Source organism: Apostichopus japonicus, chromosome 15, assembly GCF_037975245.1.
Source record: "Apostichopus japonicus isolate 1M-3 chromosome 15, ASM3797524v1, whole genome shotgun sequence".
NCBI lineage: Eukaryota > Metazoa > Echinodermata > Holothuroidea > Aspidochirotida > Stichopodidae > Apostichopus > Apostichopus japonicus.
In genome coordinates, this window is record NC_092575.1 from 2,833,402 (window position 1) to 2,848,799 (window position 15,398).

The window sequence follows — 15,398 nt, forward strand, 5'->3', positions numbered from 1 at the left end:
TAACATAAAAAAATTGACTGATATTGATAGTGAAGAGCGTTCAATTTTATTTGATTGCAGGGATGCACGAGCAACAAGAATGGATATTTTCACTGGTAAGTAGTCAAGTAACTGTCCAAAAAAAACATTTTAACAAACAGTAGTGATTTGAGTAATCATTCTGTAGCGTGAACAGCCATTTGGTTGAGTTTTCATCTTTATGGGACAGGTGTAATTTGGTGTTCACATTTTATGTAGCAGCGATTTTGGTTTTTGAATAGTTTGTCAGAAATATAATGGAGCTGCTGAAGTTCTCTTTTGCTGTATCATGCGTTTCAACTTGTCTATCTATATGTTCATTGTGCTTTGCAATGCAGGTTCAATTTATTTCTCAGGAGAGAATATGTATAGTGTGCTTTGAATTTCATGTGATGTCCAGCATGTTTTGTATAGTTCAGTTAAGAATGTTTAGTAACAAATAAGCACCCTTAAGCCAGTCCACGACAGCTTTCCTTTTGCAATTTGCATTCCACACCGTTAAAATGTCTCCCCTGTGCAGAGATGTCGTCAGATGAAGATAGCATTTACTAGCTTATCTTACTATACGTACTTTCACATCAAATCTATCATGTTTGTGTGTCGATGGTCCCAGTTACTACAGAGCACTTACTGTGATATGGAAACTAAGAATAGGAAATCACTCTCTAATTGTTTTTGAATTAGTTGTGGCTATTGTTGTGAGGCTGTTTGCATCATATGTAAATTTCGTCATTAGGAATCTACTGCTGACCTCTTATAATCATGTTTCATCACATGCATGTAATATAATGCTGGATAACGGAAAGCACATCATTTGGAGAAGATCCTATGACTCTTCCTGAAGCAAACAGCTAGTTTCATTAGTGTTCTAGCTAATAAGGAAATTATTTATTTTCAAATACAGATGAAGTATTAGTACCATTATGGAAACTGCAGTAATCTTTGCTAATAGTATATGTTTTCCCCTCACTTTGTTATTAATTACTATGTTCGTACAAACTATGATGGTATTTGTACCATTGTACTTCAAGGATAAAATGCATTCTTAATAAAATGAGTTCCTTAGAGAACTGTGTCATTTTTACATATTTAACATATATACAGTATGTGTGGGATTGGGTTATAACTGTATCAGATTTTTTTATTTTTTATTAGCATACTTTATATATTAAATAACAAATTACTTCCCTTCATTATTGGAAATGAGCCTGGACTCTTGAGATATGAAGCACTGGTATAGAATTTTGTATAAAATGATACATGAAACAAATAAAATTGTGTGTATTCATATAATACATGAACTGTATCTTGCTGTATATCTCATTAGTCAAAGTTGAGGTACTTTTTCAGAGTTGAAGTAAATGTCCATTTCTTGTGTATATAGATGTATGTAAAGTAGATAGACAGGTGATTAATACAAGCAATTAACAAAGTACAGAGAAATGCATGTCTTACATGCAAGGCGTATGTTACCCGTGTTGAAAAAGCCTTGCTGTGATGTCTTGTCTTATAATTGTACTTTTGCAAATAAATATCCTTCTTTTGTTTGATATGTTTGAAAGTTCAAGGTAAAATAAATGTTTTTCACTTTTCTGTATTGCATCACTATTTTTTGTCTTGTTGAAGGGAGAAATGTTTATCGACCACGATAAGAACAGCTTTGGAACATTTGAATTGATTCACGCCAACTGTAAATTTCAAATGGTTCCAAGACAAAATACAGTATGGCTAGAAAAGCATGCAACTATGATTCAGAATACAATTCAATTACTTTGTAAAAGCATGATAAGTTATATATCCTAGCATGGATTAATCAATCCTGTATTGCATGACAAACTTGCTATGCAAAATGGGCACACTGCTACATAGCAGTGCAAAGATGTAGTTGTTGCTGTACACAGAAACCATAGAGTTTTATAATAGATGAAGTTCAGATCATTCCAAACTGCTACCCAGAATGTTATCACTAAGTCATTCCCTGAATCGAAGTGCTCTGTCTGCATTTGACTTCCTTCAATGTTAATCGTACAAGCAGCTACATTCATTGCACAGAAAGTACATAGATTGTTATCAAGTTTGAATTCATGTTATCTGCAGACATCATGTTATCTGCAGAGTAATATATCAGTCAGTAAATGCAGGAAACCTGTATTTCCTCAGGCTCACAGTGACATTGCTAAGGTATGGAAGGCTAAATATTCCTGTACAATACTGCTTTTCATTTCCTTCTACGAAGGAAAGATACGTTACCCAGGAAGTATATAGCATAGATTGTTATCGCTATCGCTAATACTCTCTGGGGTTTGTAATATGCAGTTTTATAATAACACACTGGATCAACACAAGCGTCCCGAAAGATGCTTAGCTTGTTAAATGACACTAAGCAATCATTTATACGATGTGGGAATAAGAGTGGCTTGCAATATTCACTGCTTCTTACACCGTATGTATCCTTTAGGGCTTTGTGTCAAACAGACATGCTACAAAAGTCTGCTCAGTTAGAATGAATCAATATCAAATGATAGGGATTATCTCCTCGGATCCTACAGATCCTACAAGATTCACGATACTCACATCTTACAAGATGAAATGATAGGTATTATCTCCTCAGACCCTACTGTGCCTTTTGTGTAAAACTATGCACAGCGCAGAGGATTATGTGAGCTGGCTATAAGAGGCTGTAGCCCCCTCAGCTTCCTACATTTGACATGGTACCTTATTCACGATACGCTATCACATCTTACAAGATGAAATGATAGAGATTATCTCCTCAGATCCTACTGTGCCTTTTTGTGTAAAACTATACACAGCACAGGATTTTGTGAGCTGGCTATAAGAGGCTGCAGCCCCCTCAGCTTCCTGCAATTGACATGGTACCTTATTCACGATACTCTATCACATCTTACAAGATGAAATGAGCAAAAACAGCATTGACTGGAACAGGATTCAAACCAGCAACCTTTGGAATTCATGTCTTGTGCTCTACCAACAGCCCTAAGTTGGTGAAAACTTCTATTAAACAACTCTTTACTGGGAGTGCCAGACACATTACAATAAAATGTACCTTGCATAATATGCAGTTTCATCTAATACAATACTGAAAGCAGCTGGGATGAGATTTCAGAGAGAATATAAGTAATTTAGTTTTAGTGATGGCAAGAAAGTAACACATTGACTTTGTGAAGATTCTCAAGATTTCTCACATATGAGACCTTTGACATGGTATTATGAATGCCCTAAAACTTATCATTTCTTGCAAATGGAGGGAGGGGGGGGGGGGATATCACCTCAGTCCCATTTACTAATACCTCTGCACTGACTTCTACTGTTATCAGTGACATACAGCCAGTTGTATAACCACTCACTACATTGGAAAGTTAAGTGGAGCTGGCTGTTTTAAGTGAGATCCCTGAGTCATTGACTCTAGTAACTGGTTATTTCCACAGAATATCACCTCAGTCCCATTTACTAATACCTCTGCACTGACTTCTACTGTTATCAGTGACATACAGCCAGTTGTATAACCACTCACTACATTTAAAAGTTAAGTGGAGCTGGCTGTTGCATATCCCTGAGTCATTGACTCTAGTAACTGTTCATTTCAACAGCGGAAAAGTATACACACCTGTTGTTTACACACCTGGAGTCACTTGACCTTTGAACTCTGTGACTCCAGTCAAAAACCCATTACAGCACGGCATACAACTGCTTTCATCAAACCCAAGATGAAGTAAATAAATCAAGGTTTTTTTATTACAAACCTAACATCAAACTGTTCTTTAATTAGGACACCTTTTGATAGTAAATTTTTTGATTACCTATACTTCTATATACTGTACTGTAACTAATCAGATGAATAGCACAGATCAGAAATTCTCAGAACTTTTTAACTCTCTATGGCTAGTCAAGCTAATGAAACACATTTTTTTTATGGGCCATTAACTTTCCATCTCTTCTTTAGCTCATCCAAAATGGTTTTAACATTTAAACAACATCGCTATCAGCGGCTGCTATGAGACCTCAGATTTCATCTCATTGAGATAACATGTAAGCTTATTAATGACGGAGAACTAATTGGGAAATTATAAACAGGTCTGAAAAGAGCAGAAAAATTCTTTGCTCTTTTCAAGTGTGTTTACAATCCAATTGTTCATTTGTTTACATATACGAATAAAAGTCATAATGTCCTATCAAAGCCCATCCACTTTCTGGGTCATATCAAACGAATATTGGTGTTGGATCCCTGGTCAGGGCAAATAGCTTACAAAGTATACAAATAAACCTCACAAAGTTGCGGTGAATGGTTCAAAGCAAGTTCTAGCCCAACATTTCAGACACGTTAAAGGGTGTGAAGACTCGCGCACAAAGAAACATCTAATGCAGGTATTCTGACCTAGTTTCGAACAAGGTGTAACAGAAGTGTTAAACACCACCATCGATCTCAGAAAATACACACACAGCTTGCTACTGTCAGTAATTAGACACTAGTGTACAGTCAATACATACAGCTAAGGTCAATACCCACAACACAGTGTACATACCAGAGATGGACATCTCAGGTCTAGATAAAAGATAACAAGGTATCACGTTTCATTACTGTCTGCATTTTGTAGCGACAAGAAAAAAACTTCACTTGCAAGCGACGGAAAGTTAACTTTTCTAGAGCGCGGCACGTGGTTTCGGGCGACTCTTTTAAGCCTTTAAGGTAGTGTTAGTTGGTGAGATTTATGTCAGAAGCTCATTTCTTTTACTTTTTGTGATTATTAAAATATATTATTAGATTATGATCTAACCGTTCATATCCTGTAAGTGAGAGTGAAAATCCCAACTGGTATGAAGGTTAATTTTCAAACTAAAATTTAGCAAAAAATTGAGTTGTTTTTTTTGGCTTTCTTTTTTCCCCCTGTACAGTTAAGGATGAGAATGTCAGAGGTGGATTTCAACTATGCTTCCTCGATAACGGGGAAGGAATGAGCCCCGGTAAGTCCTAATGGAGTTGTTCAATGTTTCGGTATAGAGTTAGAGATGTAGAAACTTGACCCTGTATCATCAATACTTCAAAATGACTTGACAGTACAAATTATTTCATTCCATGTTGATAAACTTTGTGCATGATTTTAGTTTAAAAAGGAACACTTTCCATTTGCCATCAGTAAGATGTGTTCAGTATCCTAACGTTATTGGATGGGATAAATTCACAGTCATATGACAACAAAGGTGAACCGTGAGAGGTAAAAGCCAACTTATAAAAAAATGAAAACAGGTTTCTTGTCTGAATTATTTTCAATAATGGAGGCGGCTTACTTTCCCCCCCCCCCCCTTTTTTATCTTTGTGAAGAGTATCACTATTCTGCACAGAGTACTACAGTGTTTTTCGTTTGTGAGTAAAATCCACACATGGGGCAGTTCTGTTCTGAGGTGATTCGCTCAAGTAATGCTCAAAGGATTTCAAATCAATTTTTTTTTGGGGGGGGGGGAGAGGTGGTGGAGATGGGGACAAAATAACAAATTTATAATCAATATATATATATTCCTTAATCAGACAATCCTTGTATCACATGACACAGCAATGCAAGCAGCTTGATACGTATTCTTCTTGCACTCTATTAACAGGAAAAGCTAGCTCTGTCATTCTGTTCGGTGAATCTTCAAAAAGAGGCACAGAGGGCCAATACATAGGGCAGTATGGAAATGGCCTAAAATCGTAAGTACTCATTCACATATTGCATTGTTCTATATATTGAGGGGTTGGAGGGGGTAGGGCGAGGCAGGGGGTTGAGAAGGGGTGTGACCATTTTCAACTCCAGAATGCTATTTTAGGTGGGTACCACTTTCCCTGTACTGATTTGTGTTTCTCTATTGGGGAGGATATTTTTGGGGGTGTCGGGGGGGGGGCACTTTTCGGTTTTGAGAAATGAGAAGGTTTATAAAATATCATTTGAGGTATACATACCTTCTTGAGCACTTTAGGCACCTTCATGTTATGCTATGCAATTAATTAATAATTAAATTTTTAGTGGGTAATTCTCTCATGTGAGAGCTAAATGAGTTTATAGATTGAGATGCAACTTTTATCTCCTAAATTTTTTTAATTTTTTTTTATGTCAATGTTAACTTTCCAGCGGTGCTATGAGAGTCGGTCGTGATTTCATCCTCTTCACCAAACAAGGCCAGACGATGACTTGTATCATGATGTCAAGAACCTTCCTGGAGGAAGAACAGATCAAAGAGGTCATCGTACCCATGCCATCCTTTGATTCCAGAAATCAGAGACCATTAGCCAAGACAGCAGAGGAGAAAGCAAGGGTGTGTAGTACATGGTGTAACAAAAGAATATGGTTTGGGGATGGATGTGTGGTGGTTGGTGGGGGGGGGAGGGGAGGGTGGGTGTGTGTGTGAATGGTTTCTGCCTTAATGAAATTACTGCATACTGTGCCCTAGCCAGAGACCATGAGAGGGGTAAATATAATTCTGTGTAGTTACAGTGCAACGCAAAATGGGTCAATCGCAGAAGTCACAGTATGCCATCATTTCTCATGAAACCAATACCAACCAAACTGCTGAGAGGAGAAAGTGAATGTCTTGAACGATAATTAAAGGGGTTGATAGAGGAGTACAAGAGTATTCTCCATGCCTAACTTGTGGTTATCTCAAGCTGCACTTTCATTTACCTACTCCCCTACCCAAACTCAAAACAGTCACTGGTATAGCTGCTAGGGTACCATTTCTGTGAACTCAAAACAGTCACTGGTATAGCTGCTAGTGTACCATTTCTGTGAACTCAAAGCAGTCACTGGTGTAGCTGCTAGTGTACCATTTCTGTGTACCCAAAACAGTCACTGGTAAAGCTGCTAGTGTACCATTTCTGTGTACTTAATAAGAGTTTTCACTTCCCTGTCGGTTGTTCTTTAATTTCCATTTTAATCAAGGTAATTACATGCTGGCAATTACATGAAATAAAATTGCTTCAATGAAAGAGAAAGTAGAATGGTTTTTATAACTCATTCTTGTTAAATAAGTGTCCTTTTCTCCTTTCCTTTGTTGTTATTGCAGCACCAAGTGGAGATGGAAGTCATATACAGGTATTCACCTTTCAATAACGACGACGACTTTTTCGAGCAGTTTCAAAGAATAAGGACCAATTCGGGTGAGTTCCTAAGTTCATTAAAGTCTTGATGTTTGCATGGTAAAGAAGATTGAAAAGCCAACAGTCATCATACAATAGAGTTGCTATGGAAACACAACAAACTTTCACACAGTTCTAGTGCTTAGTCTAAAGGGAGGGAACACAGTGTTTCAAATACGATAACTGCATTTCATTCACTGGGTGTTTTTTTTTTACTAAGCGCATTTAAATAATAGTCTAATTGCTAAAAACTTTATGAATTACTGTACGAAATTCAGAATCATTCTATCAAAATTGTTCTTTGACATTTATATTAGCAACAGAACACCAAAGGATAAAAATCCAGGGTTATCTGTTCATGACAAAATTTGAATGCATAGATGTGAACTTTTTTTTTTTTTTTAACGAAACAAGACCTAATTCTTTTTCGTTTTGATGTGAAAGTATCTTTTGAGGAGCTGATATAATACATGTATATTGGCTAGAATTGGTAGGTCTGCCAATTGGAGTGGTGAGCATTCACTTGAATATAAGAGGATTTTCTGGTAAACTAACAATGGTGCAGAAAGTTTCTCTTTAAGATATTATTCTTGATGTTTTTTGTAACATATCAGCATTCAGTCTGTGCATAAAAGAAATTTTCCTTCAAAATCGCAGAGGTTATGGTTGTTTGGATTCACATTATTTCACTTATCACAATTTGTCAGTCATACTAGTCGTTGAATTGGACATGAATGTCAACGTTTGCATGATAGTCTTGTCACCTCAAAGGTTACTTGACTTGTACCATTATGTTAAAGATAATTCTAAGCCGTTAGCTGAGACCAGGTGACATCTGACCTCTGCCTCACTGACCTCTGCCTCACATTTTGTAATATCTTCTTCCAATCTATTTCCTCCAGGGACTTTGGTCATCATTTATCACGTCAAACTCCGCGACAACGGTCAACCGGAATTGGACATCGTCTCGAACCAGAATGACATCCTCACGGCCGGTACTCCGGTGTCTGAAGATGCAGACGATTAGTAAGTTGTGAGAGCCGAAGAAACTTCAAGAATGGGATCAGATTTAAAAAAGGTCAAATAAAATAGGTTTAAAGGGTGTCATGGCAACATCACTAAAGGGATCTACAAACTGAAACTTAACTTTCCCTCTTTAAACCATAATGGGGTTTGATTTAGGTTTGAGAATCGTGCTACGCAGCACCCATGACGACCACAGAAGCAGACAGGAATATATTATTGACAGAAAATTTTAGCAAAGTAAAAATTTAAAAATTGGGACAAATATAACACACCATTTCAAAGCTAAATAAGAATTCACGTAGACAGGTCTGAGTGGTCTAGTTATGATATATGAATGATGCTTACCTACGAGGGCCTACCTCTACTCCTGCCCACCTCCCGCCCCTCCCTCCCCCTCCGTCAGAGGCTGATGCCATAGAGCCAGAAGTAGTTCCGTCATATATCCAGTTTGAGGTACTCTCTTGAACAATGTACCACCTTTTATTTCTTTGTTTTAATTCAGTTCATCGATGTCTGTTTCTATTTCATTTAGTGTTGCACCGGAGAGGAAATCGTTATGCAGCTATGCATCCATCTTGTACTCTGAACCGAGGATGAAAGTCTTTATACAGGGTCAGAGGGTGCAGTCCAGGATACTCACACACTTGATGTATAAACCAAAGTAAGTAATGGTGTCATGTATCACATAGAAAGGAAAACCAGAATAGCGAAAACTGGATGAATCCATGTTTTAAGAGATAGAAGATGTAATTTTGAACCATACTCCTAGCACATGACTCCAAACCTGGGCCTGCAATGTAGGAATACCTCTGTGAATACTCCACATTCATGCTACAAACGAACACAAGGACAAAATGGGTGAGGAAAGGGGGTGTGGGGGAGGTTTATTTCTAGTCGGCGTATCAACCCGAATGTGGATCTTCTCTTTTGTGTAGAATGTACGAGTTTACGTCGTATCGCTTTAAGAAGAGGTCTGAAGAAGCTGCCGCCAAAGCCATAGAAGATGCAAAGAAAGGTAATAGTCTCTTGATCTTCTGACCCTAGACAAGAAAATAACCCAGGGAAGCATGCTCTGCCATGCATGGATACCCTCTCCTCGCCTCTCCTCTCCCCTGCACTCCCCTCTCACCCTTGCACTCCCCTCCTCTCCCTATCAATCCCCTCCTCTCCACTACACTTCCTTCGTCCCCCTGCAGTCCCCTCCTCTCCCTTGCACTCCCCTGCACTCTCCCATCACCCTTGCACTCCCCTGCTATCCCCTCCTCTCCCCTCCTCTCCCCTATGCTGCCCTTGTCTCCCCTATTCTCTCCTCTCCCCTACACTACCCTCCTCATGCATTACCTCCACCTACATTCCCTACCCCTACAATCCCATCTCTCCTTTCATCCTCTCCCCTCCTATCCTCTTTCTATCTCACATCCATCTCAGGGGGGAACTGTAGCCCTCGTCTGTTTTGACGTGAAGCGTAATGCATCAGCAGCTTGCCGTGGAACAATCCTGGCTTACAATGGAATATCATACCATTCTGTGAAGTTTTGTGCATTTTTTATGAAGTGAATCAAATCATAAACTGCGTTTTTGTTCTGTTTCTACAGCTGAGAACATTGCCAGAGAAGCACAAAGCACTGCCAGAGAGCTTGAAATTAAGAGAAAGGATGCTAAATCAAAGGAAGCAAGGGTGAGCTTCTAGTCTTCTGTGATTGTTGATTCTTACACTATATAACTCATTGCACAATTCATTGTATCTGTGTCAAAGGTCAGGGTCAGACTAGGAACCCATATTTTGCTAAGGATAAGGAAGTACTCGAAAAGGTCCAGAGGACGGCTACTAGGATGATTAGTTCCTTAAAGGGTGTTCCTTATTATAGGCGGTTACAACTGTTAATCTCACCACACTGGAGCTTAGGAGGTTACGTGGTGACTTGATTCAGATTTTCAAGATTGTGTATGGTTTTGACAATTTATCCTGCACTGACTTTTTCATGTTTGCTAATAGTAGTTGTACCAGAGGTCATTGTCTAAACCTTCAAAGTCACAAAGTAGGATTAATATTCAGCATAACTTTTTCCAAATAGGGTAGTGAATGAGTGGAACAGTTTGCCAGGGATTATTGTACTTGCTATTAGTGTGACTGGGGTTTAAGAATGCTTTGGACAAGCACTATAAGCATTGTAATCGTGCCTGAGCGTCTGTGTCTTCAGTTTTTTTCTCTCTTATAGGGTCCTTGATGGGGACTTGAGTGACCCTCCTTATCCTTGTTTTCTACTAAACTAAACTAAATGATATTAACACAAGACATGTGTACCTGCCATGTTGGGTACTTAAGTGGTCAATAACATGGAACATTTGCACTTTTACTAGATTTCTGTGAGTGGTTTGCTGGAATTAATCTCCAATGTGCATCATATTAACTTCCAAATTGCTGGCTCCCATAAAATGGGAGAAACTGTGTCCACATCCTGACATTTAGAGGGTACTAAATGTAAGTTTTGTCGCCAGTCTCACCTGTGATTTTACTATAGGCAAGTTCTGCTGGTATCATGAAACACTTTATTTGAACCCCACTGTGGTAACTGTAGATCAAGGGGCTTGTCGACATCACTGGTTCGTTTTTGTTTTTTCCGGTAGGTTGCTGTTCGCCAAGCACAGATAAAGGCTGAGCATCTCCAGGCAGAGGCAAACATGAAGAAAGAACTTGCAGAAGGAAAAAAGAAGGCTCTGAAAGGCCCCAAGACGGTACAATTCTACTTTGGCATGAACCTGGAGAACAGAAGCCAAGAGGGAGTTTTTATCTTCAATAGGAGTAGATTGATTAAAATGTATGAGGCACTGGACCTACAGAGGGAAGATAGTCTGTGAGTGTTGTTGGTTTACTTTTAAGTATGAAACGAAAGAACAAAATTAACACATTCTCCGCCAGTGCCGGTAATGTTCCATCAAGCACACAATCTTGGGATAATTTTATGGGAATTGTAGACATTCACTATTAAAAGTATGGGAGTACAAACAACAAACTTATGTTAGTGTTCTTCAATTGTTGTCACACTGTTTGCTCTTCCTTCAACCGAACCCCCCCCCCACCCAGGGAATAATTTATCCAGTATGGCATGCAAAATGCTATAACGCAAAACTGGCAAGATGCTATACAGGTACAAAGTTGTTTAGCAGTTTATATACACAGGAAACATAGCATTTTGTAAGAGACAATGTAACTGCCTTCAAAACCGCTACACACAATTTCAATGCTAACTTATTCCCTACCCCCCTTCCCCCCCCCCACCTTACCACTTATACCTTTAAGCTTTGCTTTTAATGTTGTATATTGTATACATTTTACTGTGTTGGCTTTGCATGGGAGAAGACTCTTATTTTAAGGGAAGAAAAAAGAATTAGCCCACATTCAGACGAACGTCAATCAGGCTTTCACGTTTCAACGTGTTCCCTCCATATTGTATGTATGTATGTATGTATATGTGATCTTCCCGCAAGCAGGAACTCGCGAAAGAAGCCATGGAGGCTTATAGACTCGCAAGCTGACCGAAGCCAATCTCTCGGCACACATCCATTTAACGTCGATGTCGGGAAGTTGTTATTGAACAACACCCTTGCCAGACGACACACATTGCTGTCGGCGGGGAATCGAACCGGGGATCTCATGACTGGGAGACGCCGGCGTTAACCACTAGGCTATATACTCCGCAATTCTCTTCACTGCTATATTCTCTATATTCACTGCTATATTCTCTATATTCACTGCTATATTCTCTATATCCGCTATATTCTCTTCACTGCAGACTGTATCGTGGTATCGTCGGTATGGTTGAGGTTCCCTCAATCGTTCTGGAGCCGACCAGCAACAAGCAAGATTTTGCCGACCGAATGGAGTACCGGTTCCTACGAAAGATCATGAAAGATCACATGATGCAGTACTGGAAAGACATCAACATCGGTGAGATTTTCATATTCCTCTGTTGCTTGCAGTTTTACATTTAAAAAAAAAGAAAATCGAGGCATGAAACAGAATGGTCAAGTATTTTGTAGTATGAATTGACCCTCAACCCCAGCAATTAAGATTTAATGCTTTGTTCTCTTTTCATTGAGAGAGATTTTGCAGAATGTACTTCTTTGCATCAGTACTAGATAATATGTAAATATAATTGGATCTCTGTTCACGTTTTAAAAAAAAGCCTTGTTCTTTCAAATCATGATGGAGAATGACTTCCGCATTCTTTATCAGAATGTACCGTAGAAATGTCGGGCAATGCAAGTTGGCCTCCCCTCCTCCGAAATGGACTCTGTAAATTTGTGATTTCTTGTTATTTTGAAATATCTGCCGTATGTGTCTGATAGTTTGGTTTTGAGTAAATCCACCTTTGCCCACCCCCCGCGGGTTATAATTGTGATATCACTGATTCAAATAATTCATCCTTCATGTAAGCTCTCATTTTAAAATTTAGAGCACGGATGCCACCATCCATGATGCTCTCTCATCCACATTATTACATTAAGATTAAAATTTAAGAGGAGTTCATCTTTTCTCTCCTTCAGAGAAACAAGGCGTTAAGAAGTTTTGGGAAAGTTACGGCTACATAAGCCCTCACTTCCACTACCATCCATCAACAGATGCTAAGTACATTCGGAAAAGGATCATGGATGTTCCCATTGTGGTACAGTGTGGTAGGTTCTCATTTGTGCAACCTAGCTTTAAAAGAAATCAAGTTTCTCATCATCTCTTATATCATAACACCTAACCATTTGCGACATGGTTTAATGAGAGAATAACAAATTGTGTCTGTCCCTCGGTTGTTTCAGTCAAAACGTTTCGCGTTTCGTGTTACCAGAAATAAACACAGCTGAAGTGTTCTGACAGTTGTTGTATTATGACATATTACCTTTGATTATTAAGTAGTTGTTATTTAGGATTGCTGCCCTCTATCCTTAAGAACAGTATGTTTGTTTGGGTGTGCTGCTAGTGACTGCTAACTTCTACCATATTATATTGACATAACAATAACACGAGATAGAAAGCAGAATTACACACTGTATTAAACATCTTTTGTAAGAAGATAAAAGATAATACTTCAACAGTCAGGTCCATTAGAGTCACAAAGTCTGCTAACATCTAGTCATTGGCCTAATGAGTGGTAGTACTCGATAACAATGACATCTGCTGGTCAGAGTTTTATACGCAGAGTATACTAAAACAAGACAATGGAAAATCAGCTATGAATGCTGCATCATAGACGCAGGCTAACCATTGTTAAACAGTCTGTGAAATGAAACGATGCATTGAATCGCAACTCAACATATGCCGTGAGACAGATCCAGCAAACAATTATGATAGATTGTGTAAGTGGCGGCTGTATATGGCTAGAGGAGAGGTCACGGGTCACTGCGTTAAAAGCTTGAGTCATGACACAATTCATTGATTGGTCCCTGTGGAGATCCTTTGATCGATCAATAAAATTTGTCTTACAAAAGTGAAGATCATACATATATTTAGATTATGTATAAAATATCTGATTAATATATGTTTTGTTTGGAAACAAAATCTAGCAAGATATTTTTCTCTCTTCTCTCTTAGATAACTGCCTGAAGTGGCGGATTCTTCCGTTCTCAAACAGCCATGTTGGGCATCACTTTGATTATTGGGAGTGCAGTATGAACACCGTTGCAAGTCACAAAAGGTTAAATAACTATTTTACATACATTTCCCGAGGGAATGGGGGCTTCGCAAGAAGCATACACGATAGTGACAGTATCAAAGAAATTAGTATCTTTTGTCTTTTCGATGTCAGAGTTGTTTGCAACTGACAGGAGAACAGAGTAAAGATTGTTGAGTTGAAGACATTGCATTATGTTACCATAGAGTTAAATTTGTAGAACCACAATAAAAAAAATCATGAATAAGAAAAAAAGCTACCTGGATTAGAAAGATAGACACGAATGATCGTCTTTCATGAGAAATCCAGAAAGCTGTGGTTTGAATCATGAGTCCCGAATCATGGTTTGAAGAAGCTGTGTGCATTGTATTGCTAACATTTCACAAGAATAGTAACCTTCCTGATAGATCCATTCCTCTCTTTGTTGATGCATTTAAACCTTGTCTATATATATCAAGTTATCAACTGGGACGTTACTGTTAAAGCGGGGACCTCTTTGCAAACACTGTGCGATGGTCTGAGATGACCCAATGCCAATGTCGGACGACCAAAGCCTGTGATTTCATGAAGGATAAACAATAGGTCAGATGCGTTATTATTTGTCAAAAGGGGATCGGACAATATACCTTTCCGGTTACTGTTGATATGAGCTGAATTGAAACTCCCAGGTCATTGGTGGGAGGGGATGAGGAGAAGGGGGGGGGGTAGTAGGTGAAGGTTAGAAGGCAGTGGGCTAAACGTTTGAAAAGAATCCCCACGTGGATGATATCATCAGTTTTTGTTGCCTCTATCGAATGTGTTTCTCCGAGCTTCATCTTAATGTGTCCTTTGTATCGACAGTTGTAATGTCCCAGAGCAGAAGATGAACATTCCATGCAAAGTACTTAAGAAAGAAACCAAGTCTGACGAGCTGAAGAAACAGAAGTTGGAAGCTGTAAGTTCCGCCATCATTCCTTCAATAAACCGCCGATGTTATACCATTCCTGGTATCTATCAGAGTGCAGAACGAAAAAAATCAGTTTTTTGGGGAGAGTGCATATCCCAATCAAGCACCAATCTCTCCCTCCATGAATCATTGGTATTAATATATGTCCCCGGTATTTTATCAAAGAATTAGTAGGGATCTTTTATTACTGGACAGTACCCATTCCAGCATGCACAAATCTTCACCTCACCAAATTGAGTCCAGGAAAACTTTGAAATTTGGTATTAAAGGACCCTGAACTCGACTGACACAGGAAGTTTTCACATCAAAGGTTTTGGGACAGAAACCTTCCAGTGTTGGATAAACTGTTGATAGGGATGCCTCTTAGGAACAGACAATTTGTTGTAAAACCACATTGATTGATTTCTTACACTTAGATGCAGCCAACTATGTATTACTGTTTTACAAAGCTGGGTCACTTTAAAGGGTGTGAAGACTTGCGCACAAAGAAACATCTCATGCCGGTAATCTGAACTAGTTTCGAATGAGGTGTAACAGAAGTGTCAGACACCACCATCGATCCCAGAAAATACACACACAGCTTGCTACCGTTGGTAATTAGACACTAGTGTACAGTCAA

The 15,398-nt window shown here is 38.8% G+C and overlaps 1 protein-coding gene across 1 annotated transcript in view; it reads left to right on the forward strand.

Annotated features, from left to right (window-relative positions):
- LOC139980558 (ATPase MORC2A-like) overlaps positions 1–15,398 on the forward strand; it is a 32,750-nt gene that overhangs the window by 4,141 nt on the left and 13,211 nt on the right. The window contains exons 3-16 of the mRNA XM_071992284.1: positions 61–95; positions 4,930–4,998; positions 5,632–5,722; positions 6,141–6,324; positions 7,072–7,165; positions 8,047–8,170; positions 8,703–8,831; positions 9,106–9,185; positions 9,766–9,848; positions 10,799–11,025; positions 11,965–12,119; positions 12,719–12,847; positions 13,755–13,857; positions 14,674–14,767. Of these exons, the coding sequence (XP_071848385.1) occupies positions 61–95; positions 4,930–4,998; positions 5,632–5,722; positions 6,141–6,324; positions 7,072–7,165; positions 8,047–8,170; positions 8,703–8,831; positions 9,106–9,185; positions 9,766–9,848; positions 10,799–11,025; positions 11,965–12,119; positions 12,719–12,847; positions 13,755–13,857; positions 14,674–14,767 (1,597 nt within the window). The remainder of the gene's footprint in view (positions 1–60; positions 96–4,929; positions 4,999–5,631; positions 5,723–6,140; positions 6,325–7,071; positions 7,166–8,046; positions 8,171–8,702; positions 8,832–9,105; positions 9,186–9,765; positions 9,849–10,798; positions 11,026–11,964; positions 12,120–12,718; positions 12,848–13,754; positions 13,858–14,673; positions 14,768–15,398) is intronic.